This window comes from Chelonoidis abingdonii, chromosome 1 (genome assembly GCF_003597395.2).
Source record: "Chelonoidis abingdonii isolate Lonesome George chromosome 1, CheloAbing_2.0, whole genome shotgun sequence".
Classification (NCBI taxonomy): domain Eukaryota; kingdom Metazoa; phylum Chordata; order Testudines; family Testudinidae; genus Chelonoidis; species Chelonoidis abingdonii.
In genome coordinates, this window is record NC_133769.1 from 85,515,448 (window position 1) to 85,536,316 (window position 20,869).

General features: G+C 38.8%; 1 protein-coding gene across 1 annotated transcript; it reads right to left on the reverse strand.

Moving 5' to 3' along the window:
• Positions 1–4,338: 4,338 nt before the first annotated feature.
• On the reverse strand, positions 4,339–12,926 carry KERA (keratocan). The gene is made up of 3 exons (XM_032765170.1): positions 12,759–12,926; positions 10,515–11,407; positions 4,339–5,007 (listed from the first exon to the last, which is right to left on the reverse strand). The coding sequence occupies exons 2-3, from the start codon at positions 11,398–11,400 to the stop codon at positions 4,838–4,840; spliced, it is 1,056 nt and encodes a 351-aa protein (XP_032621061.1). The 5' UTR covers positions 11,401–11,407; positions 12,759–12,926; the 3' UTR covers positions 4,339–4,837.
• Between the last annotated feature and the right edge of the window lie 7,943 nt (positions 12,927–20,869).

The following is a 20,869-nucleotide window of genomic DNA, read 5'->3' on the forward strand; positions in this document are numbered from 1 at the left end:
GGCCCTGGATAATGACATATTGAGCCCCCAGCAGACAAAGTAGATACTACTAAGTCTGTGGCATGCCCCAAACAGAGGAGTCACAGCCTCACAGGAAGTGATCTGAGGTGAGTGTAACTTGAGGTGGATCAACGAGTAGTCCAAACACTGCAACAGTCCCTTAGAGCTCTGGGTTGGAGCCCATTAGAATGGGAGGGCCCAGATCATCGGCCCCTCCTCCTCCCCCCCCCCCACACTTCTACTGTCTTTCATGACTGAACCCCAAGATGGGAAGAGGAGGCACACAGGTGAGACTGAGACCTGCTGTATATGACCTGAAAGGGTCCCCTCCAGGACAGGCAGACTGAAAAGAACTGTGAAGCCACTGCCTGACCACTGAGCCAGCTGGTTAACGGACTGAACAACTACCAACTTCCACTTGGATATACAGATAGTGAAATCAATGATTACTGTAGTGAGATGCTTTTGATAATACATAATGCACACTTCTTGAAAAGCACTGCTGGTTAGGAAGTTTAATTAGTAATTGACAGTTACTGCTGGATACCTTGGGGATGTCCACACACTCCTCCAGAAAACTGCTGAGAACCGCTTTGTCCCCAAGTTCTCATACTCCTCATAAATATACTTACTTTTGCAGAGGCACTGGAACAATTTGTATAGTCGGGGTGCTGAAAGCATACAGGGTTTATGATGGAAACCACTTCAAGCCAAGGGGTGCAGTAGCACCCCTTTTTCCAGCACTTATCTATTTTTGTGACAATATTTATGGCTAAGATTTTTGTCATGGTTGTTTTTAGTAAAAGTCACGGACAGGTCATGGGCAATAACTACTGCTGGGGCTCCAGGGTTTCCCCCACCCACAGTGGCTGAGAGCATGGGGTTCCCCCGTTCCCCCAGCAGCAGCTTGGATCTGTGAGGTCTGCCCATGGAAGATTGGAGGTCCTGCATCCCTCCTGCACCCCACAGGATTGGGAGCTGCAGGGGTCCCCCGATGCCTGTGGTGGCAGTTTGGGGCTACGGGGGTCCCCCTGATGCCAGCAGTGGCTCAGGGTTGCAGGGGTCTCCAGATACCCATGGAGGTGGATCGTGGCTGCAGGCTATCCCCGCAGCAGTGACTCAGAGCTGCTTGAGTCCTCGCTGCCTGCAGCGGGGATTTGGGGGGCCCTGCTCACTGAAAACTCCAGCTGTGCTGCTCACGTCTGAAGCAAAAATGTCATGGAGGTCTCTGAAAGTCATAGATTCCGTGACTTCCATGTCCTCCAAGACAAAATCTTAGCCTCACTAATATTCCAATCAGAGAAGTTTGAGAAGAACAGAAATAATCATGTAAAATAGATGTCAAATCTCCCAGGGGAGGAAATGAGAGCCTGTTGAACTGATGCCATGGATAGCAGGCTGGATGAGTGCATGCACACCTCAGGGTCAATTCCAGGCATATCATATGATGATGTTGTCGCTCTGTGAAGCACCCCTTAGCAAGCTAGCCTTTCCCCACATGTAGAGTCAGACAGATGTGGAATCTGACTTTCCAGGCAGTGCTGCATGTGAGTACTATTGCCCTGACACCATATGCTGGCAGCTATTACCACAGGATTCGAGGGCATTCAAAGTTCTGTTCCTCCTGGCTTGTAGTAGAGTATTGTGGGGGGAACTACACTTTTTTTTTTTTTCTGGACCACAACATGTCTGTGAGGGGACTGTGAATAGCTTTTGGGGGACTTTTTCAGCTTGGAAAAGAGATGACTAAGGGGTGGGGGGGCTATGATAGAGGTCTATAAAATCCTGACTGGTGTGTAGAAAGTAAATAAGGAAGTGCTGTTTACTCCTTCCCCTAACACAAGAACTAGAGGTCACCAAATGAAATTAGTAGGCTGCAGGTTTAAAACAAAAAAAGGAAGTATTTTTTTCACAAGGACCATCACAAATCTGCTCCAGCTACAAGGTGCATTTTTCTGACTTTGCTTTGTCTAACATAAACACATAGCAAAAAAACCTAATCAAAACAAGACACCCCACTGCACATACTCCTCCCCTTGGGGAGAGGAGAAGAAAACATATGTGACAGATGTATAGTCATGTTGCTTAATGTGCTACATGAAGGTGCTCAGATACTAGGGTGAGGACCGAGGTATAAGAAACTATACAAAATAGAATGGAAGCCAGATTGTGTGCTTTGGGGATGAAAACATGGAAAGGGCAGCAACAGTCACTCCTTGGGACACAGGAAGGAAATGTGCACCATGAAACCTTCCTCATGGATATATCATGGTCCTTCTGCCTTTATAGAATGGAAGGGGACAAGGCCAAGAATGGCCACTATCAATAGGATCAGCCAATGAAGCTTATGCAATAAATGCTGACTCCAGAAGCATTCTTTTATGCAGTCACTATTCCCTCCCACCACACACACACACACACACATATGTATATATATACAATTAAACCTCTTCAGTTGGAGCTTTTGAAAAGTTTCTGATGACAACTACATGGGTGGAAAATGCATGATAAGACTAATGGCATTTGAAACTTTACAATGCTGTTATAAATACAATCATGCTCCTTCACAATCTAGGGTCCCTATCTATTTATTGTTCTCAGTCATATACTAGACAATCCGTGCCTCTGAAAGGCAACAATCTTTTTGTTATGTGCCTACCACAGTTGGGTCTCAGTCCTTGAGTGGGCTTCTAGATACTACTGAAATACAAATATTTACCACTACTGATGGGTTGGATGGGTACACGCTATATTTATCTATATAAATATAGATAATTTGTCTTCTAAAGCAATTAAGAATTATTTTGCAAATAAAGCCACATAATATCATAATTGTTTTTATAAAAAATAAATTACTATACTCTACTATTAGTAAATTTAAGAACATAAATTAACATGCATATGTACTATACAGCTATATTTTTAAGCCTTCATATTTGTTTTTCTCCCTTTTTGTGAACACCTAAGTCTAGACCATATTTAGTTATAAAGGCAGGATAGTATCCAACCAGCACATGGGATTAACCATGAAATAAAAATCTTTTGCAGTAGGGTTTCTGGAAGAGCTAATTGCATTATGGTGAAGTTTTAAGTTAAAAACTGATTTCTGCTACATGCAGTGTTCATTTGACAAGCTTTGGTGAATTCAGACATTGACCAAGGTTTCAATTCCAACATGCTGGGTGAAAAGTTATACATTTTAGGCAAAACTGCAACTGGAAAAGTCAGTATGGTATCTCATTACATCAACATACCATCAGTATTATTGCCAGCACATTAGAGCAGAATAAAAACTTTACAGACCTGATTTTTGGGAATATTGAGAACCTGAAACTTAGAGTTTCACATTCTCAGACCTTCTAAAATAGTTAAGAAAATGTTTCATTTTGAAGGGGAAAGTTACTATTTACATATATCATGCATATTCCTTATATACTTCTCATTGAGGTCTGTCTTAAAATATCAGAATTAGATGCAGGCCATCAAACATCAACTATTTGCTTCTACTTACAGATAAAAAGAGACTAAAACAATGTGATTGGTGGGAAATAATTTATACTAAATATCAGAAATAGCTAAAATATTTATATTTCCCCCCCCAGTGAGCGGCTCACTGTAATATTCAGGTTGTGTACTGAAGCCCTGACTATTGACATAACTTACTATAAAAAAAGGAAAGAAAGACTTTATACAATGATATCCCAGTGGCACTGCCACTATTGATGGATTTTGTATGTGCCTTGTTTAAGTACCTGAACATCTCTAAAATCCAGCATCTTTGCATGAGTCAACAACTTACTAAATATTACACTGAGGTGATTACATTTGCCTTAAAAAATGACATTTCTTCCAGTTAAAGCATTTGGATATTTTGACACATCCTTGTCATGTATCTGCAGGGCATATTTTGGGGTTTTTTTGTGTTATCATATTTTTCCAAACATTAACTATTTCCCCACAACATTCCTGTGAAGTCGGTAAGCAGTATTATCCCCATTTTACCTATATGGAAACTGAAACACATTAGTTAAGTGACTTACTCAAGACCACAGAAGGAAACAGAATTAGAACATTGGGGATGGAATCCTAGCTCTACTGAAGTTAATGGAAAAAGGTTCCCATTGACTTCAGTGGAGTCAGGATTTCAGCCTGGATTTCCTTATCCATGGTTTTGAGTTCAGAACATTTCACATCTCATGTATTTGTATGGCAGTTCTATATATGCACAGTTCAGTATATGTGGTATCCCTAGAAGTGCTGTGGTACCCAAAGTCTAATAAATGTCGTGCCTATTCAGCTAGGGAAGTATCACTAGACGACTTCAATCTGTAAAGGAAAAACAAGAAATTGGTGTAATTTATTGCTACAATGAAAGGCTGTTCACTGTCACAGCAGTGCCTATTTTAAGACAGGAGAATGTAAGGTATAACGAATAGCACTATAGTACTTGATTATTTTATAATACATATCAGGCCAAGTGTACCTGAATTCATAAATCTGTTCATTATAATAGAGCTCCTTAGAGGAACTCACACTTTCTGTACAATTTAAGAAGATAGGCGAAGAGTAGATGAACTTGCACTGGGACTGTAGGAAAGTTAAAAATACATAATTACAGTATATTTGCATTAGGAACTTAAAGAAAATCAAATTGCATATAGATCTGGGAACCTCTTTTCTGAAGGAAGAGAAATATTTGCAAATATAAAATGATAGTAGCAAGTAGGAATTTAGAGTAAAAAAAAAATATTGATTGACTTATGAATTAGAACAAGTTTCATGCCAGCAAAACTTGCTTCTTAAACTCTGAAAATGCAAATGTGATCGTGAGATATCTTCAAATAACAACAGCCTGAAGAAGCCGGAAACATATCATGATGTCCAGTGGGATAGGAGGCTGAATTTCATTTCCATCCAGGCGGAGGTAGCGGAGATGTGGCATATTACCATAGGAACTGTGATCTTCTATGGCAATAGAGGTTGGGCACATTAGAGTGCCATTGACACCTATAAATACAAATAAACTACGTTGTTTAATTTGTATGAAAAAGGTGCAAGGAGATTAACTTTTTATGCTGCATTTTAACAATATTTATTCAGTGTTTGGCTGTTCTTTTCAATACTGTAAAATATTGAATTAGTCATAATTTCAGTTAAAAAAGAGCAATTGTGTTAAGATAGTATAATCAAATTCATTCTGTAAATGACTTGTCATGATTACTATCAATTTACCTTCTAGAGAGGTACCAGAATGTCTGCCTACATTTTGGACAGTTGGAAGAGTGAGACATTTAACTGCTAAAGTGAAATTTTCAAAAATACTCAGTGTTGGCCTAACTCTGCTCGCATAGGCCTCCAATGAGCACAGAGTTAGGTCAATCCTGAGCACTGCTGAAAATCTCACTTTGAGTGTCTGCGCGTTAGTGGCAGTAAAAAAAAAAAAATTGTCCAATTCATGATATTTAACATTCAAAGGCTAAGAATATTGATCGGAGGAACTCCTCTTACACGTGTCCTTTCTAGAGTGTTAATATACAAACTCCCTATTTCTCCTATCCTGTTGAACAATGGCTTCATCAAATTTCACACCACTGATGCACTGGGGTGCTACCATTCCTATTTTACAGGTATTAACTGCAGTTATATATAAGCAATAGATAAAGTATCTCATTTTATTTCAGATAAAGATTTGAAATTGTGGTTCAAATCATTTTATTTTCATTAAAATTAGAGGTGTTACCTTCTTTAAATCTTCCCTGCTAAATTCCATCTGCAGTTTCAGTTGTGTGAAGTATTCCACACATCTTGTCTTGAACTGTTGTATTGTGATTTTCAACAGGTGCCCTGCTTCAGCCTATAAGCAGCTTCAGATTAATGATGGCTGAAGTAATTTTTTTTTATATGTATCAAGGGCACCAGACTCAAGGGTGCCAAATTGTGGCAGTTAGTTACTAACCTGAGTACCTGAGGCTGCTGCTGGCTATCGTACACTCCTCAAAAAGAGCTTGAGGAGGTTTCCTGTAGCAGGGAAACACACACATTCTCTAAGCAGCCCAAAGCTAGCATAGGGCAATGTTTTTCTGTTTAAATCTTTTAAAAATATTTCTGAAATTTGGCAACAAAAAATCTGAAATATTTTTGATTTGAGGCATTTCTGATTTTTGATAGCCTCAAAATTGTCAATGATTTTTTTTTATGAAAATAAGTTTTTGATGAAAACAACTTTAGTTTTTGTCAGTATTTTTAAAGGGGAAAAATAATTTCCTGAACAACTGTATCCAAAATGCCATCTGTAACATCAGCTCGTGGTTGGACTTTATCTTCACAACACAAAGGGGCAGAAACCTTTTTTTTTTTTTTTTTTTTTTTTTTTTTTTTTTAAATGAAGGTTTTTATCTTGAAGAATATGAATCTCTCATGAGAGCTACATAAATACATCAAGTTGGCCAATATCTGATTCCTTTATTATATACCCCACCACTGGCCTGCCTCATAGGAGTGTGTTGAAGCTTGTAAAGCTCTCAATATTCATGGAAGAAAAGTGCTACAGATGTGAAAAATCTAGTTATTTATTTATAATTATATTCAGAAGAGTGGGTATCAAAAGCAACCCTTACCTACAAGAATTATATTTGATAATATATACTATTGCTCTATGTATGTCTTGCAATCAGTTTATTTCACTTGTATCATAAAGCTGTTGACTTGCTATAAAGCTCATTTATGTGTCAGGCTAAGAAACTGGAAGCCATAGAGTGATATTTCATTATGAAAGCCTTTACTAAAAGGCATGATGTTGAATGATCTCTGTATAGCAGAAAATATCTGTCCTTTCAGGCCACATGGGATTCAGCAGACCAGTGACACAAGACAGAACGGTCACAAAATAAGAAACAAAAAATGCCCCACCATGTCTTCTATCCAAAGTTTACTTTCTGCCTTGGGGTTCAAAGACCATATTAACTACTCAAACCATAGAACATGTCAATAAAAGAGCAGAAAATGCCAGACCACACACCATGTAAAAAGAAATGATCTCTGCATGGTTTGAGGGCATCTTTCACACTTCCCCTACTAGGATCTCAAAGTCCCATCTCTAATCAATGTCACTTGCCCCTGGCTGCCAATAAGGTGAAGATGTCTCCCCGATTTCCCTTATGCTGTTGTAGGGACTCCCATCCTCAGAGTTTTTGGAGGGGGATAAAAGAGTGAAATCTTTATGTTGATATACCCCTTCCTCTTTCCTCGCAGAGCTCTGGAATAGAGTTTTCAGCTGAGGAGAAGCAACATTAGTGAGTTTGAAAAGTGATGTCTTCAGTCTACTTGACCCCTTTTAAAATTCTGCCCTAGCTGAAGAATTCTTAAGGAAAAGTCAGTCCCTGGTGACAGAATTGTCATTTTCCTGATTGTCATACATGACCAGCTGCCTATGTGGATGGTAGTCTTGATAAGATGTATAACGTCTAAACTGGGAATATGGAGCCATTACCCTGGGAGAAGTATTCTCATGGAATAGGAAATAGCTTCCACTAATGCATAACACTGCAGGCCTGCTGAACACCCATAGACCAGCAACTGCAGAGGATCTTGTTTTTATTTTTTCTGAGAGAGATTTTCTCCCACCTGTCCAACCACTCTTCCTGGCCATTGTCCTTCTCCTCTGTGTTTCTATCGCTCCTCCCCTGTCCTCTCTTACTCCAACGCTGACTTCTCCAATTTAACCTCAAGATTTCATCCCATGTCATCCTGTGTTTATACGGTTCTTAGCAAAATGGGGTCAGACCATGTCTGGGGCATTTGGATGTAACAATAAAATATATAAATAATAGCAAGCAAATTCCATAAAAAGTGATATTGGTGTCTCAGCACCTACAAATCCTATTCCTTTTATTAGAAACCATCTACCTAACCCACTACAGTATGGCAAGCATGTGAGCATATTCAATTATCATCTCTCAGGTAAAGAAGAGGAATAATTCTGTACACGAAAAAGCTAACTTACTTTGGAAACTCTTTATGGAGAAACTAGATCCAAGCTTTACAAATTATTTTTCTTTCAGCGCCTCTTTAAACTAATCACTTATCTTCTGTAAGTGGAAAAACTGATTTGCAGCCTGATCTGATGTCAATTCCCATCAATTCTGCCAGACAAAATTGCATTCTTTTGTCTTTTGACCTTTGATCCTAAAAGTCTTATGAGATGTTAGAGGGCAAACGAGTGTCTAGTGTAGTAGAATATGTTTGTATCTTGAGCAGCAGTAGTAAAATGTTCACACATTTGTCTTGTTTATTAAATGCTTTAGATTTTGGTACTGGTTTTCTATTGTAATGTTACTGTTTATAATCTTAAGGGTGAAGTAACATTGGATTAGGATATATTTAACTGGTTTTCCTCCAAACTTCAGTAACATGAAGGTTAAGTGTAAAAATTTCAAACCAAATACAAAATATTTATAACTGAATTAGGAGCCTGTCTCATTAGAAGTAATTGGGATCTAGGTTCCTAAAGCCTAGATCCTTAAAGGTATTTAGGTGCTTAACTCCAGTGAGAGTAAGGCACCTAATTACCTTTGATCTGGGCCCTCAGGGGGTATGTCTCTTTTGTAAGTGGTGCTTAAGCTCTTAAATCACTTAGGCACTTTTGAAATTTAACCTTTTGATCTTTTTTGCTTTTAAATAAAAGATAACATGGCTGCTATTTAAAGACTTCACTGCTACCTATTACACCAGGTACATAACTGCTCACATTCCACTTATTTCAACTGTGTCCATTTAAAATGAAAGCAGATGAAGTGTGCACCTGGAGGCCTGCAGTGGACATATTAAGATCAATCCCTCTGCGAGCAGCGAATTTGCTCAGTAACGACACATGACATGAGCACTAATTAAATCTCACTCTTTTTGTAGTCCACTTAAATGGCATCAAGCTAAGCAAAACTAACACACTCATATAAAAGTTTATACATTTGACTTTGTAAGTACAGGCAGTGAAATAATATTTAATTAATCTGATTGCTAATAATCAGATTAATTTTAAATTAGCTGTGCACCGGTTGCTAAATCCTCTTTCCCAGAAATCAAGCTGTTAATTTTCATACACTTGTGATATATGACATCACACAATAATAAGGACTAATTTATTTGCCATATTAGAGGATTTCAGTGGTGACAAGAAGGTTAGAAAATGAATTGGATAGTATGTCAGATCAAAGTATGAATGAGTCAACATGTGCTGGCTTTTATTTGTTTAGTTTCTTTTGGGCAGAGCTATTAAGTGATCACTTTTTGGTTTTGATAACAGAAATAGTTTACTGGTGTGAAAAAGTTAAATGATATTAAGTGAGATAATTTTAGTTTTGCATGACTTTTTGGTTGGGAAACCTTGATGGCATAACTGCTCCTCAGATCCTAAGTATGTCTGATTGGATGCTGGAAGTAGGTTGCTGCAACCAGCACGATTATATGATGCTAAACTTAAATTGTCTTGAGAATGAAATGTGATGTTAATTATTTATACAATATTAAAACATTAAATAGATCAAAGGGATCCAAATCCTAACATCCTGACTCAGAAAAAAACTTGTTTGAAGTCAGTGGAAGTTTTTCATGAGAAAGGACTGAGTCAAGATCTCAGGATTTATCTCACAGAATCCAAAAGATGGAGAAGACATAATCAGATTTTCAAAATTCAGCTCCTAATATGTCCTTATTCACATAGACAAGTGATCAGGGCCTCAGTTACTAAACAGTTGGTGCCTGAAGCTAAACTCCTGATTGCATATTCAGGTATCTGAATAAAGGGGCAGATTTTCAGAAGTGTTGAGCACCCAGCACCTCCATTAATCTTATTGGGGGGCTGTTGGATGCTCAGCAACTTTCAAAATCTGGAATCTTGTTTAAATGCCTAAATATGGATTTAACAGCCTGACTTGAGACACTCATTTTATTTATTTATTTACTCCTTTATTTTGAAAACCTTAACCCTTGTATGTAAACTTCTGCATTTGATGGCACAAAATGGCTAATTGCCTGCTTAACTGGGAAAGTAAGTGCCCAGGTGCACTTTAATGTATTCATTTATATGATTTGCATGCCAAATGTTCTGTGTGTACAAATGCAGATTTTGTATATGCAATATTGTGTGTGTACATATTTTTGTTGGAATATCTTAAAGTTTAAGTCTTAGAAATTGGCCCAATGTATCATCTTACTCATTACTCTTGCAAGATTGTTCTTTATAGCATATTCTTGAGTCTTTTTACTCTAAATAAGCATTTTTTCTTGTTTTCTTCGCATGTTGATTATATTACTGTCAAGACTGATGATACAAAATATGTGTTAAATCTCTCAGGAAATTAAAGGAATTAACCAGTTCAAAGACTCCTGAATTTAAGAAAATAGCCATTCTTGTGCATAACCAGGCAGTAAAGTTTGCTTTTTTTGTGTGTGTGGGAAGAGATATTTAATAGGATTGTAATCCTTGGTGTGATCCCACACTGACAATATGCACTTACTTTTGATCCTGTTGTGATCAAGATGAAGATGCTCAAGATGAGCATTGAAAAGTGGAATTTTAGTGAGTTGGTTGTGGGACAGCTGTAGGTCTAGAATAGATGAAACATTAAACACATTTGGGGGGATGCCATCATCAGATAATTTATTGTAGTTCAGTCTAAGGGAAGTCACTTTGGGTATTGCACTAAAATAATTCTCTGGGATCACTTCAATAGAGTTGTTGTCTAAAAACAGCTGCATTGTATTAGCTGGAATGCTTAGTGGCATTTTCTTGAGGGAGTTTTTCGCTATGTTGAGTTGCATGAGATTGTTGAGCCCCTGGAAGGTGTCACTCTGGAGAGCACTATCCAACAGCTTGTTATGATGCAGATCTAGCATCGTAAGGTTTTCCAAGTTGCTAAAGACCCCTTCAGGGATCCTGGAGATTTTGTTTCTAGCCAGTCTCAGTTGCTCTAAGCTTGTCGGTAATGGAGCAGGCACCTCTTCCAACTCATTATCTTCGAGAAACAAGTAAAGCAGACTCTTCAGTTTGCTGAGAACACCTTCTTCAATTCCATTGCTGGTGATTTTATTCTTGTTTAAATTTATCCATTTCAGATGAGTGGCATTCACAAAAGGCTTCTCAGAAATTATTTCAATCAGGTTGTTCTGCAGATAGAGGTACCAGATTCTTGCTGGGATTGCAGGTATTTCTTTAAGTCCCTTGTTATCACAGTATAAAGCATTGGGGAAACTGGGAGGACAGAGGCATTCTTGTGGACACTCAAAGGTGAAGAGAGACCAATCCTCTGGTTCCATAGCATCATAGACTTGTCTCACATTCCGAGTCCACACAGTATTGGTCAGGAAAAATACCAGAAGGCTGGGATAGACTTTTATAGTCATTGTTTGCCTTACAAAGGAAGAAAAGCAATTAGCTCTCTCTATGAAAAGAATAGCCTATTCCAAAATCATATATTTCAGCCAAATATAAATAATTGTACTCTTCAACAGCACACTAGCTATTTTAAACTTTTTTCTGAAACAATTTTTTTTTCTCTATAAAGGGCCAAATTCTTTCCTGACTCTATATACTAGGGAAAAATTGGCAGTAATATTAAAGATGTCAAATAGTACAGATTTTCACCTTCGCACAATATATTCTTGATTCAAGTTACATTCACATTGGGTGATCATTCCATGAATCTGGAAATACTACTTTCTTATATTAAATCAATGATTCCTGTAGCTCTGAAAATAGTTATATGTAGCATCACATAAAGTTTCCTATGTAGAACCACTTCATATAAACTAGAGGTTACACACAACATCACAGTAAAGACAGCTACAAATGTCATAGTGTTATTAATTCAATTCTATTGTGAGCCTCCTTGAAAGTAGTCAGATGTTCCTACTTCTTTCACTGCTAAATTATAAAAGGCATCTGGATCAGATTTTCTCATTGCACAAAAAAGAAAGATCAAAGAGTATTTTAACAGCTGCTTGGCATGTTCCAAAAAAGCCTGAAGAAATCTGTTTGAATAGCCCATTCCCCTCCCTCTCCCTTACCCCAAGTTACAGTTTTTCTACTTTAACTTCCTTTTCTGCCCTTCAACTCCTGGTAAATAACTTAAAAAATAAGTCCAGTATAAGGATTTACCCTGTTTCATTAAATATACAAATTCACTTGTTTTGTATCCAATTCCATTCTGAGTTTAACACTTTCCACTATTAGACAATGAAAGAGGCATAATCACTGATGATTTTTTCCTACGGATAACGTTTGGGTAACATAGTAACAATGCCTCACAGGATCTGCTGTATTTTCTGGTTTTTGACAATGAGTGGATAGCATTTTTGGAATATAAGGACAAAAGATCAGCAGCACAAATTTGTGGCGAAAAACAAAAAGTTACTTTGGCAAAAATAAAATTTAGATTGAAAGAACGTCTCTATCCCTGATGCAAGAGTAAACTCAAGGGTTCTATTATTTGTATGTAAAATGTGATCATTTATTGCTATTACTTTTATTATTATTATTTATTATTTATTATTTATTTATTATTGCCAGAAGCAGCATGTGCAATATTCCCACAGATCTGCTAGCCCCAGAAATTGCTGGATATTTGGAAGTATTCCAAAGAGAACAAACAAAAGATTTCCAGAGAATGTCTTAACTGAGCCACACACTGAAATATTATCCCCCTATTATGTAAATATCTATAGCCTTAAAAATATTTTTAAAAGTAATTAAAATAATTTACCTTGTTAATCAAGTTACTGCAGATATCTGAAGCCTGTTAGAAATCACTTTACAGTGCAAAGCTTTGGCTGCTAGCAATTTGTTGGATCCTGTCCTCCGGACAATTATTAGCATATAAATCCTAAAGTACACACCAACATCGCTTGATACATTATTGTTTACACCTTATCTATTCTTTTTAACTTGACAATGCTTCAGAATCTAGCTTACCTCAGCTTTCTTGGCTCTTCTCTTTCTATTGGTCACTGTGGTTAGACTGTAATAGTTTGACTCAGGCTACAGGCTGTGTTTTATGAATACAGCCTAATATATACGCATCAGTGCCTACAACTTTTAACCCCTAAAATAACTAAGGCACCTCAGCACCTAGCTACAAAAAGGCAGGAAATCCTGACTCTAACATCAAGCAGCAACAGTACTAAGGACACTTTTACTCAGATTTTTTAAAATGAGCAGGTTTGATTTAGATGAAATGGGTGATATAAAATGCATCTTTGTTCACAATATTATGTGAAGTGATACTTTTATATATAAAGTTTGCTTACATCATACTTTGTTTTCATAATACCTAAATTAGGGCAAAAAGAATTAAAACCAGTGCCATCTGGTCCTATGGAAGTCTTTTATTTGATTCTGATGAAAACGAGATGCACGAATGCCATTTAAAGATATGAATACTTGCTTAGGAGAAACAGGTAGTAAAACCACTTGATAAGAACTTTTTAATCAAATATATTTTTAGTCCTATAAGAATTAGACAATGTACTTGACCTCTTCTTTAGCGAAAATATTTTACATTCTCTTCTACAGAGATGATGTAGTCTGCTCGACTTGACTTTATGCCTTCTTCTGTGAGCTCTGTTTTTAATAATTATCGGACCAATAAAATGTTTTGTTTCTAATTAGTTTTAAGCAAGTGTTTTCCAGCCATTATGCTATCCAGAGCACAGATACAGACTTCTCACATTTTCTTCTTTTCAAGTGCAAACTCAAATTAACAATCTGATTTCAGGAAAATTAGCCATGTTCAAAGATAATGTAATGACAAAAATATTTTACCAGAAAAGCTAATTTGAAATAGTGCCAATATAAAATACATTCTGCTATGTTTATAGGGCTTTGTTTTATAGAAGTCTCACCGATATAATACCACTTTAGTTTTACTTTTATTTGGTTAGGTTCAATAAAACATAATGGTTTTATAACACTAAATATTTGGCTCTCATAAATAGGGTGAAATAGAAAGAAATCTAGTAGTAAAATAGACAAACAGGTTCATAATTAAATTTTAACCCTTACTTTTTCACATCATCTTGCAAACACAGGATGGCCAACCTGATTTAGCAAAACATTAAATATGCGCTTAACTTCAATGATGCTTATGTGCCTCCCTAAAGTTCAGAACATGCTCAAGGTCTTGATTTAGTTAAACATTAAAGTAAATGCTTAAATCCTATTTTTTCACTGGGACTTAAGCATATACTTCATTTTAAGCACCAGCTTAAGTGATTTGTTTAATCAAGGCTCAGATTTCTTCAAGGTATTTCAGTTTCATAGAAAATTAATTGTTTCTAAGGCTACTATAAGCTGGGGTGTGATTTCCCCTGCTCATGTACACATACTTGTGCTTCATCTCATTGAGCTAATGCCACTGTAAATAGCAGTATAGCTAAGGCAGCACAGGTAGTGGTAGCAGAAACACTGCTGAGCAGTGCCAAGTTCATTCCTACCAGTTTCAGGTGTGTGCATCCTCTTTACAGCTCAGCCACGCCTTTGCAACTGCTGCCTGTGCTACTCTAGCTACAGCACTGTTTATACTCACACTAGCTTAATGAGAGCTAGTGCATGAATGTGTACATGAACTGGGCAATCACTCCCCTAGCATCCCATCACTGGGCCAAATTGTAACAGACAACATGACTAGCTGTGTGAATACCTGTCCATCAGTGCGAGAAGGAGGGCACAATCTGGCCCTTAGTGGTTTGTAGCTAGATGTTCCCGTCTACTGTATAACTCAGGAGCATAAAAATTGATCGAAAAGCCTTCAAAATCAGGACTGGAGCAAGAAGTGAATATATTTCATGTTGATGTAGGCACTTGGTATTATAGAAACTTCTGTGTGACCACCATGTGCTTGGGATACTACAAGGATTTGGGTGGATGGCCAGACTCAGTCCCTTACAAAAGAGCCCAATTTTCATGACGCCCTCAAAGTTAGAAAGACGGGTTAGTTCAGTCCCTATCCTGAGATTTGGGAAATTCTTGTTCAATTCTCTGTTCTTTCACAGATCCCCTGAGTGACTTTGAGTCACTTAGGGTATGTCTACACTACAAAATTAGGTCGATTTTATAGAAGTCGATTTTTAGAAAGTGATTTTATACAGTCAATTGTGTATGTCCACACTAAGCACATTAAGTCGGCGGAATGCATCCTCACTACCATGGCTAGCATCCACTTACGGAGCGGTGCACTGTGGGTAGCTATCCCACAGTTCCTGCAGTCTCTGCTGCCCATTGGAATTTTGGGTTAAGCTCCCAATGCCTGATGGGGCAAAAACATTGTCACAGGCAGTTTTGTGTACATATCGTTAGTCGCCCCTCCGTCTGTGAAAGCAATGGCAGACAATTGTTTTGTGCCAGACACCAGGGCAATTAGAAGAGCACAGGTAGGTGTGCTGTGCATCAGAGATGCTTTGAAAACCAGTTTCATGACTGGCCAGGCTTCGTTGCCCCATTTGTCAATTTAAGCCAACTACCCTCCCTACTTCGAAATAAAGTAACTATTGTTTTGAAACCATTCATTCTTTCTTTATTAATTTTTTTTTAAAATAGAGATAACGGACAAGATAGCCAGGGTGGGATGGGGGAGGAGGAAAGGACAGGCCACATTGCTTATTGTAGCCACACTAAAAATCAACTGTTTGAATGACAGCTTTCTGTTGCTTGGACCATCCTCTGCAGTGGAGTCCCTGGGTGCCTGGAGCCTCCCCCACCCTCTGGCTTTCTTGGGCATCTGGGTGAGGAGGCTATGGAACATGGGAAGGAGGGTAGGCAGTTATACAGTGGATGTAGCAGGGGTCTGTGCTCTTGTTGGCTTTCCTGCAGCTCCAACAGATGCTTCATCATGTCCATTTGCTCCCCCATTAGCCTCAGCATCACGTCCTGCCTCCGCTCTTTGCGCTTATTAATTCTTTCCTGGCCTCTGCCACCGAATGCCTCCATGCATTAAGCTGTACCCAATCAGTGCAGGAGGACTGCATGAGCTCGGAAAACATGTCATTGCGAGTGCGTTTTTTTTGCCTTCTAATCTGCTATAATCTCGGGATGGAGAAGATAGGGGGAGCTTACAAACTTTCTACACTCTACAATTCTGGGGAGACTGCATGGTCACCTGTGCTGCCAGGGCCGGCTTTAGGCCTATTCCACCAATTCCCCCGAATCGGGCTTCATGCCTAAGAGGCTCCCGCACCCAGTGAAAATCTCTTCCCTGGCTGGAGGTGCCTTTTTAATTTTTACTCACTTGGCAGTGCTCCAGGGCTTCAGTGACACTTGTGGTGGGCCTTTCACTCGCTCCGGGTCTGCGGCGGCGGGTCCTTCGCTTGCTCTGGGTCTTTGGCGGCACTTCGGTGGCGAGTCATTCAGTGCCGCCAAAGACCTGGAGTGAGTGAAGGACCCACAGCCGAAGTGCTGCCGAAGACTCGGAGCACCACCCGGTGAGTACAAGCCCCACGTGTTTTTTTACATGTGTTTTTTTTTTTTTTAGTCATCCCTGCCGGGGCCCCGTCGAAAATGTTCGAATTGGGCCCCGCACTTCCTAAAGCCGACCCTGTGTGCTGCTGAGTTCACCACGCTGACCAAACAGGAAATGAAATTCAAAAGTTCCCGTGGCTTTTCCTGTGTACCTGGCTAGTGCATCAGAGTTCAAAGTGCTGTCCAGAGCAGTCACAATGGAGCACTCTGGGTTAGCTCCCAGAGGTCAATGCTGGGTCGAATTTGGCGTAGTGCAGATGCAAATCGACGGTAAAGTCAATTTTAGCGCTACTCCCACCACCGGGGAGGAGTGCAGAAGTCAATTTTAAGAACCCTTTAGGTCGATGGAACGAGGTTGTATGGACGCATTCATTTTTCAATCAGCCTAATGCAGCTAATTTTGACCTAACTCCATAGTGTAGACCAGGCCTTAGTCTCTCTGTGCCTCTATTCCCCATCTGTAACATGGAGATAATACTTCTCTACCTTGCAGAGGTCCTGTAAAGATGTATATATTAATGATCATAAGATGCTTAGATAATATGGTAATGAGGGCTATGTAAGCATCTAAGATCGGTAGAAGGTCAGTGTTGAATTATATCATTACCTCCTGCTCTGTATAATTAATCTTTCCATGGGAGGAGTAGTAACATGCACCCACAATGGAGGATCCAACAGTAGCATGGCATGTAACATGGCCATGTGCTCAGGGATAAAGCTGGAATGTGTTGTGAAGGGGCTCAGATCAGTAGTCATCACTTGAAGTAAATCCCCAGGCATTACAGCCATGTTCTTTGTCTTTTCCATGGGTTTGATATCTTAGCCTCAGTGAGGGGCTGTGAAGTGGCTGTGAAAACCTCAAGTTTTCAGTATGCAGTTTCTAACTTGCCAGAATTTCCCCTTGTGAGAAAAATCTTAACTTTGGTCGTTTTCCAATCGTCTATTGCACTGGCCTTGGTTTTAGTGTTTCAAATAATCTGTTAACAAATTATTGGTTACTCGTGAAAATTAGATGAAGCAGATACTGGAAGCTATTCAAATACAAATTTACAATATATTGAATAGTTTCCTTACTCTCAAATTCCCCATCATGTACATGTTTTTCCTGTCCCCCTTCACATGTTACTGTTTCTTGTTTAACTAGTATAATAAATGGGCATATATAATTACAGATCAATAAAGGACAGTGAGCAAGGTTGCAAAAGTGACCAGTGATTTGAGGTGCCTTCGATTTTGAGTGGCCAACTTGAGACCGTGTAAAAGGGGCCTGATTTTCAGCGTGTGGGTGCTCAGCACTTTTTGAAACTTGGGCCCCTTTAATATGTCTGAGATTGGGCAATCAAACTACAAAGAACTCAAAATCACAGTCACTTCTGAACATTTTGACCACGGTCCCTATTCCTAAGTGCTTAAATTAAGATACAAAGATGGGAAACAGTAACAAACACAAGGGACTTGCAGGGAGGTAAAGGGAAGAGAACCAAGAATAAAGATCTGGTGAATTCTTTTATTAGCATTAAGTCTATCCCAAGGGCTTTATTTATAAAAAAGGATGCTGTTGACAGTATTTTAACAATTAATACTGTTAGAGACTGTTAAATACTCGTTAGGGTTTTACTCCAGGCTCTAGCTTTAGGATTTTATTATCCAGTATATCATAATCCATGCCTAATCAAATAAACAAGTTAAGAAAAGTGATGTCAATAGAGGACAACAACATCTCTTTGAGCTCAGAGGTAGGCAAGCTCAGGACCCCAAATGCACATGCATTTGAGCAGCTAACATTTCTGGAGAACTGGGAGTACCTTAAGAACTGCTGCTCAGAGGGGAAAATGGCTTACTTTTACATTTCTGCATGAGTAAGGGCCTAGTCAGCATCAAACATGTTAGAAAGCTCATTACTAGCAAAACCAGGAGCTAGCTCACTATCCTCACGGATTATAACACAGTTAAGCAAATGCATAGGTACAAAATCTTCAAGGGATGTTATTGATTCCTACCCCTGCTACTTTCAGATGGAACTGGAGCTTTCTACTGTAGGACATTCTTTTGGGTTAACATAGTACAGAAAAGAAAAAGTCAGTGTGTACCTAGCCACTGTGGAGAAAGTGCTCGCCCTCTACATGAAGTATTCAGCATGGCTGAATGCGCTTCATTATGGAAATACTTGGCTGTCCATCTGCCTTCTCTGTTCTGTGCTCTTCACCATGGTGACTTCACAAAAGTTCCATGATCTGAGACTGAGTTCCATGCCAGGGACTGAGAATGGAATTTGTCTTGGCTGGCTAGTTTTAACTAACCTGCTATGTGAATCTTGTTGTAAATCTGTTACCTCAATTTGCCTTCATGCTTTAAGCAATCAGCACTTGGTTGCTGTCACTGTCAATATTGAAGCAAACCTGTCCATGCTAAATTCTTTGAATCTGGTTATTAAAATATCAGTATATAACTGTATATGCAAATAATCATTATTTTTTTTACCATAATAGTACCTAGGATCCCTGATCATGGACCAGGACCCTACTGTGCTGGGCACAGTGTAAACACACAACAAAAAGACAGCCCTTGCCTCGAGACATACAATCTAAGATTAAGATGAGACAACAGATTGACACAGACAGATAGGGGAGTATAAGTGACAGAGGACAGAACATAAGCTGGAAAAGGGAAAAAATAATGTAAAGGTTTTTTAGGTAAATTAGATGTACTCATGTCAGCAGGGCCTAATGAAATTCACCCTTGGGTACTTAATGAATCTTAGAACTTTTTGCTTTTGAGAACTTATGGAGGATGGTGAGCTCTTGGAACTGCATAAGAACAAACATAGTACCTATGTTCAACAAGAGGAACAAAGAGAAGCTGGGGGACTATGGACAAGTCAGCTTAACTTTGATACATGGAAAGATACTGAAACAAAATATTAAAGAATCAATTTGTAAGCCTCTGGAGGATAATAAGTAATGGCCAGCATGGATTGATCAAGAACAAATCATGAGAAACCAACCTAATTTCGTTCTGTGACAGGGTGACTGGCTTAGTGGATAGGGGAAGCAGTAGATGTGATATGTCTTGATTTTTAGTAGGCTTTTGAGAGATTTCCACATGACATTGTTCATAAGCAAACTAGGGAAAGATGGTCTAGATGAAACTACTATGAGGTGCATGCACAAATGGTTGAAAGACCATACTCAAAAAGCAGTTAACAACGATTCTCTTTCAAACTGGGAGGACATAACTAGTAGGTTCCCATGGGGGTCTGTCCTGGGTCTGGTAATAGTCAATATTCTCATTAACAACATGGCTAATGGAATGGAGAATATGCTTAAAAGATTTGCTTATAACACTAAGCTGGGAGGAGTTGCAAGCTGTTTGGAGGACAGGATCAGAATTCAAAACAATCATGACAAAGCAAGAAATTGGATTGAAATCACCCAGATGAAATTCAATAAAGACAAGTGCAAAGTACTACACTTACAAAGGAAAAATCAAATAAACTAATACAAAATGGGGAATAATCCATACTGCTGAAAGAGATCTGTAGGTTATAGTCTATCACAAATTGAACATGACCCAACAATTTGATGCAGCTGTAAAAAAGAAAATATCATTTGGGGAGTGCTAACAGAAGTGTCATATAGAAGATCCAGGAGAAAATAGTTCCACTTCACTTAGCAATAGTGAGACTCAGCCGAAGTATTGTGCACAATTTTGGGCGTCACACTTTAAGAACAATGTGGGCAATTTGGAGTGATTCCAGAGAAGAGAAACAAAAATAAATGGCGTAGAAAACATGACCTATGAGGAAAGGTAAAAACCAGTGGGCATGTTTAGACTTGAGAAAAAAAGGTTTAATGCGGGTCCCTGATAAGTTAAGGGCAGTTATGAAAAGGATGGTGATCATTTGTTCAGTGTGTCCACCGAAGGTAGGACAAGAAATAATCAACTCGATCTGCAGGAAGAGAGATTTAGGTTAGATATCAGGAGAAACTTACCAACTATAAGCATAGTAATGGAAAATGTTACCAATGGAAGTTGAGGAACCTTGATCTCTGGAGGTTTTAAGAACAGGTTAGACAAATACCTGTCAGGGATGATCTATGTATACTTGGTCCTGCTGCAGCACAGGTGATCAACTACATGACTTCTTAAGGTCCCTTCCACCCTGCATTTCTGTGGTTCTGTGAGATCCTACTGGTCAGTGTGGTCTCTGCACACCAGCAGCCTAATAGTTGTCAGGTTCTTTTGTAGGCCTCATGGCCTGGGGCACTTTTAGGAAGGCTTGAAAGATGGATGGGCAGGTAGTTTTGCAGTGAAGGACATAAATCCACACCGTGTAGAGGTCAAGCATAGGAGTTTATTACA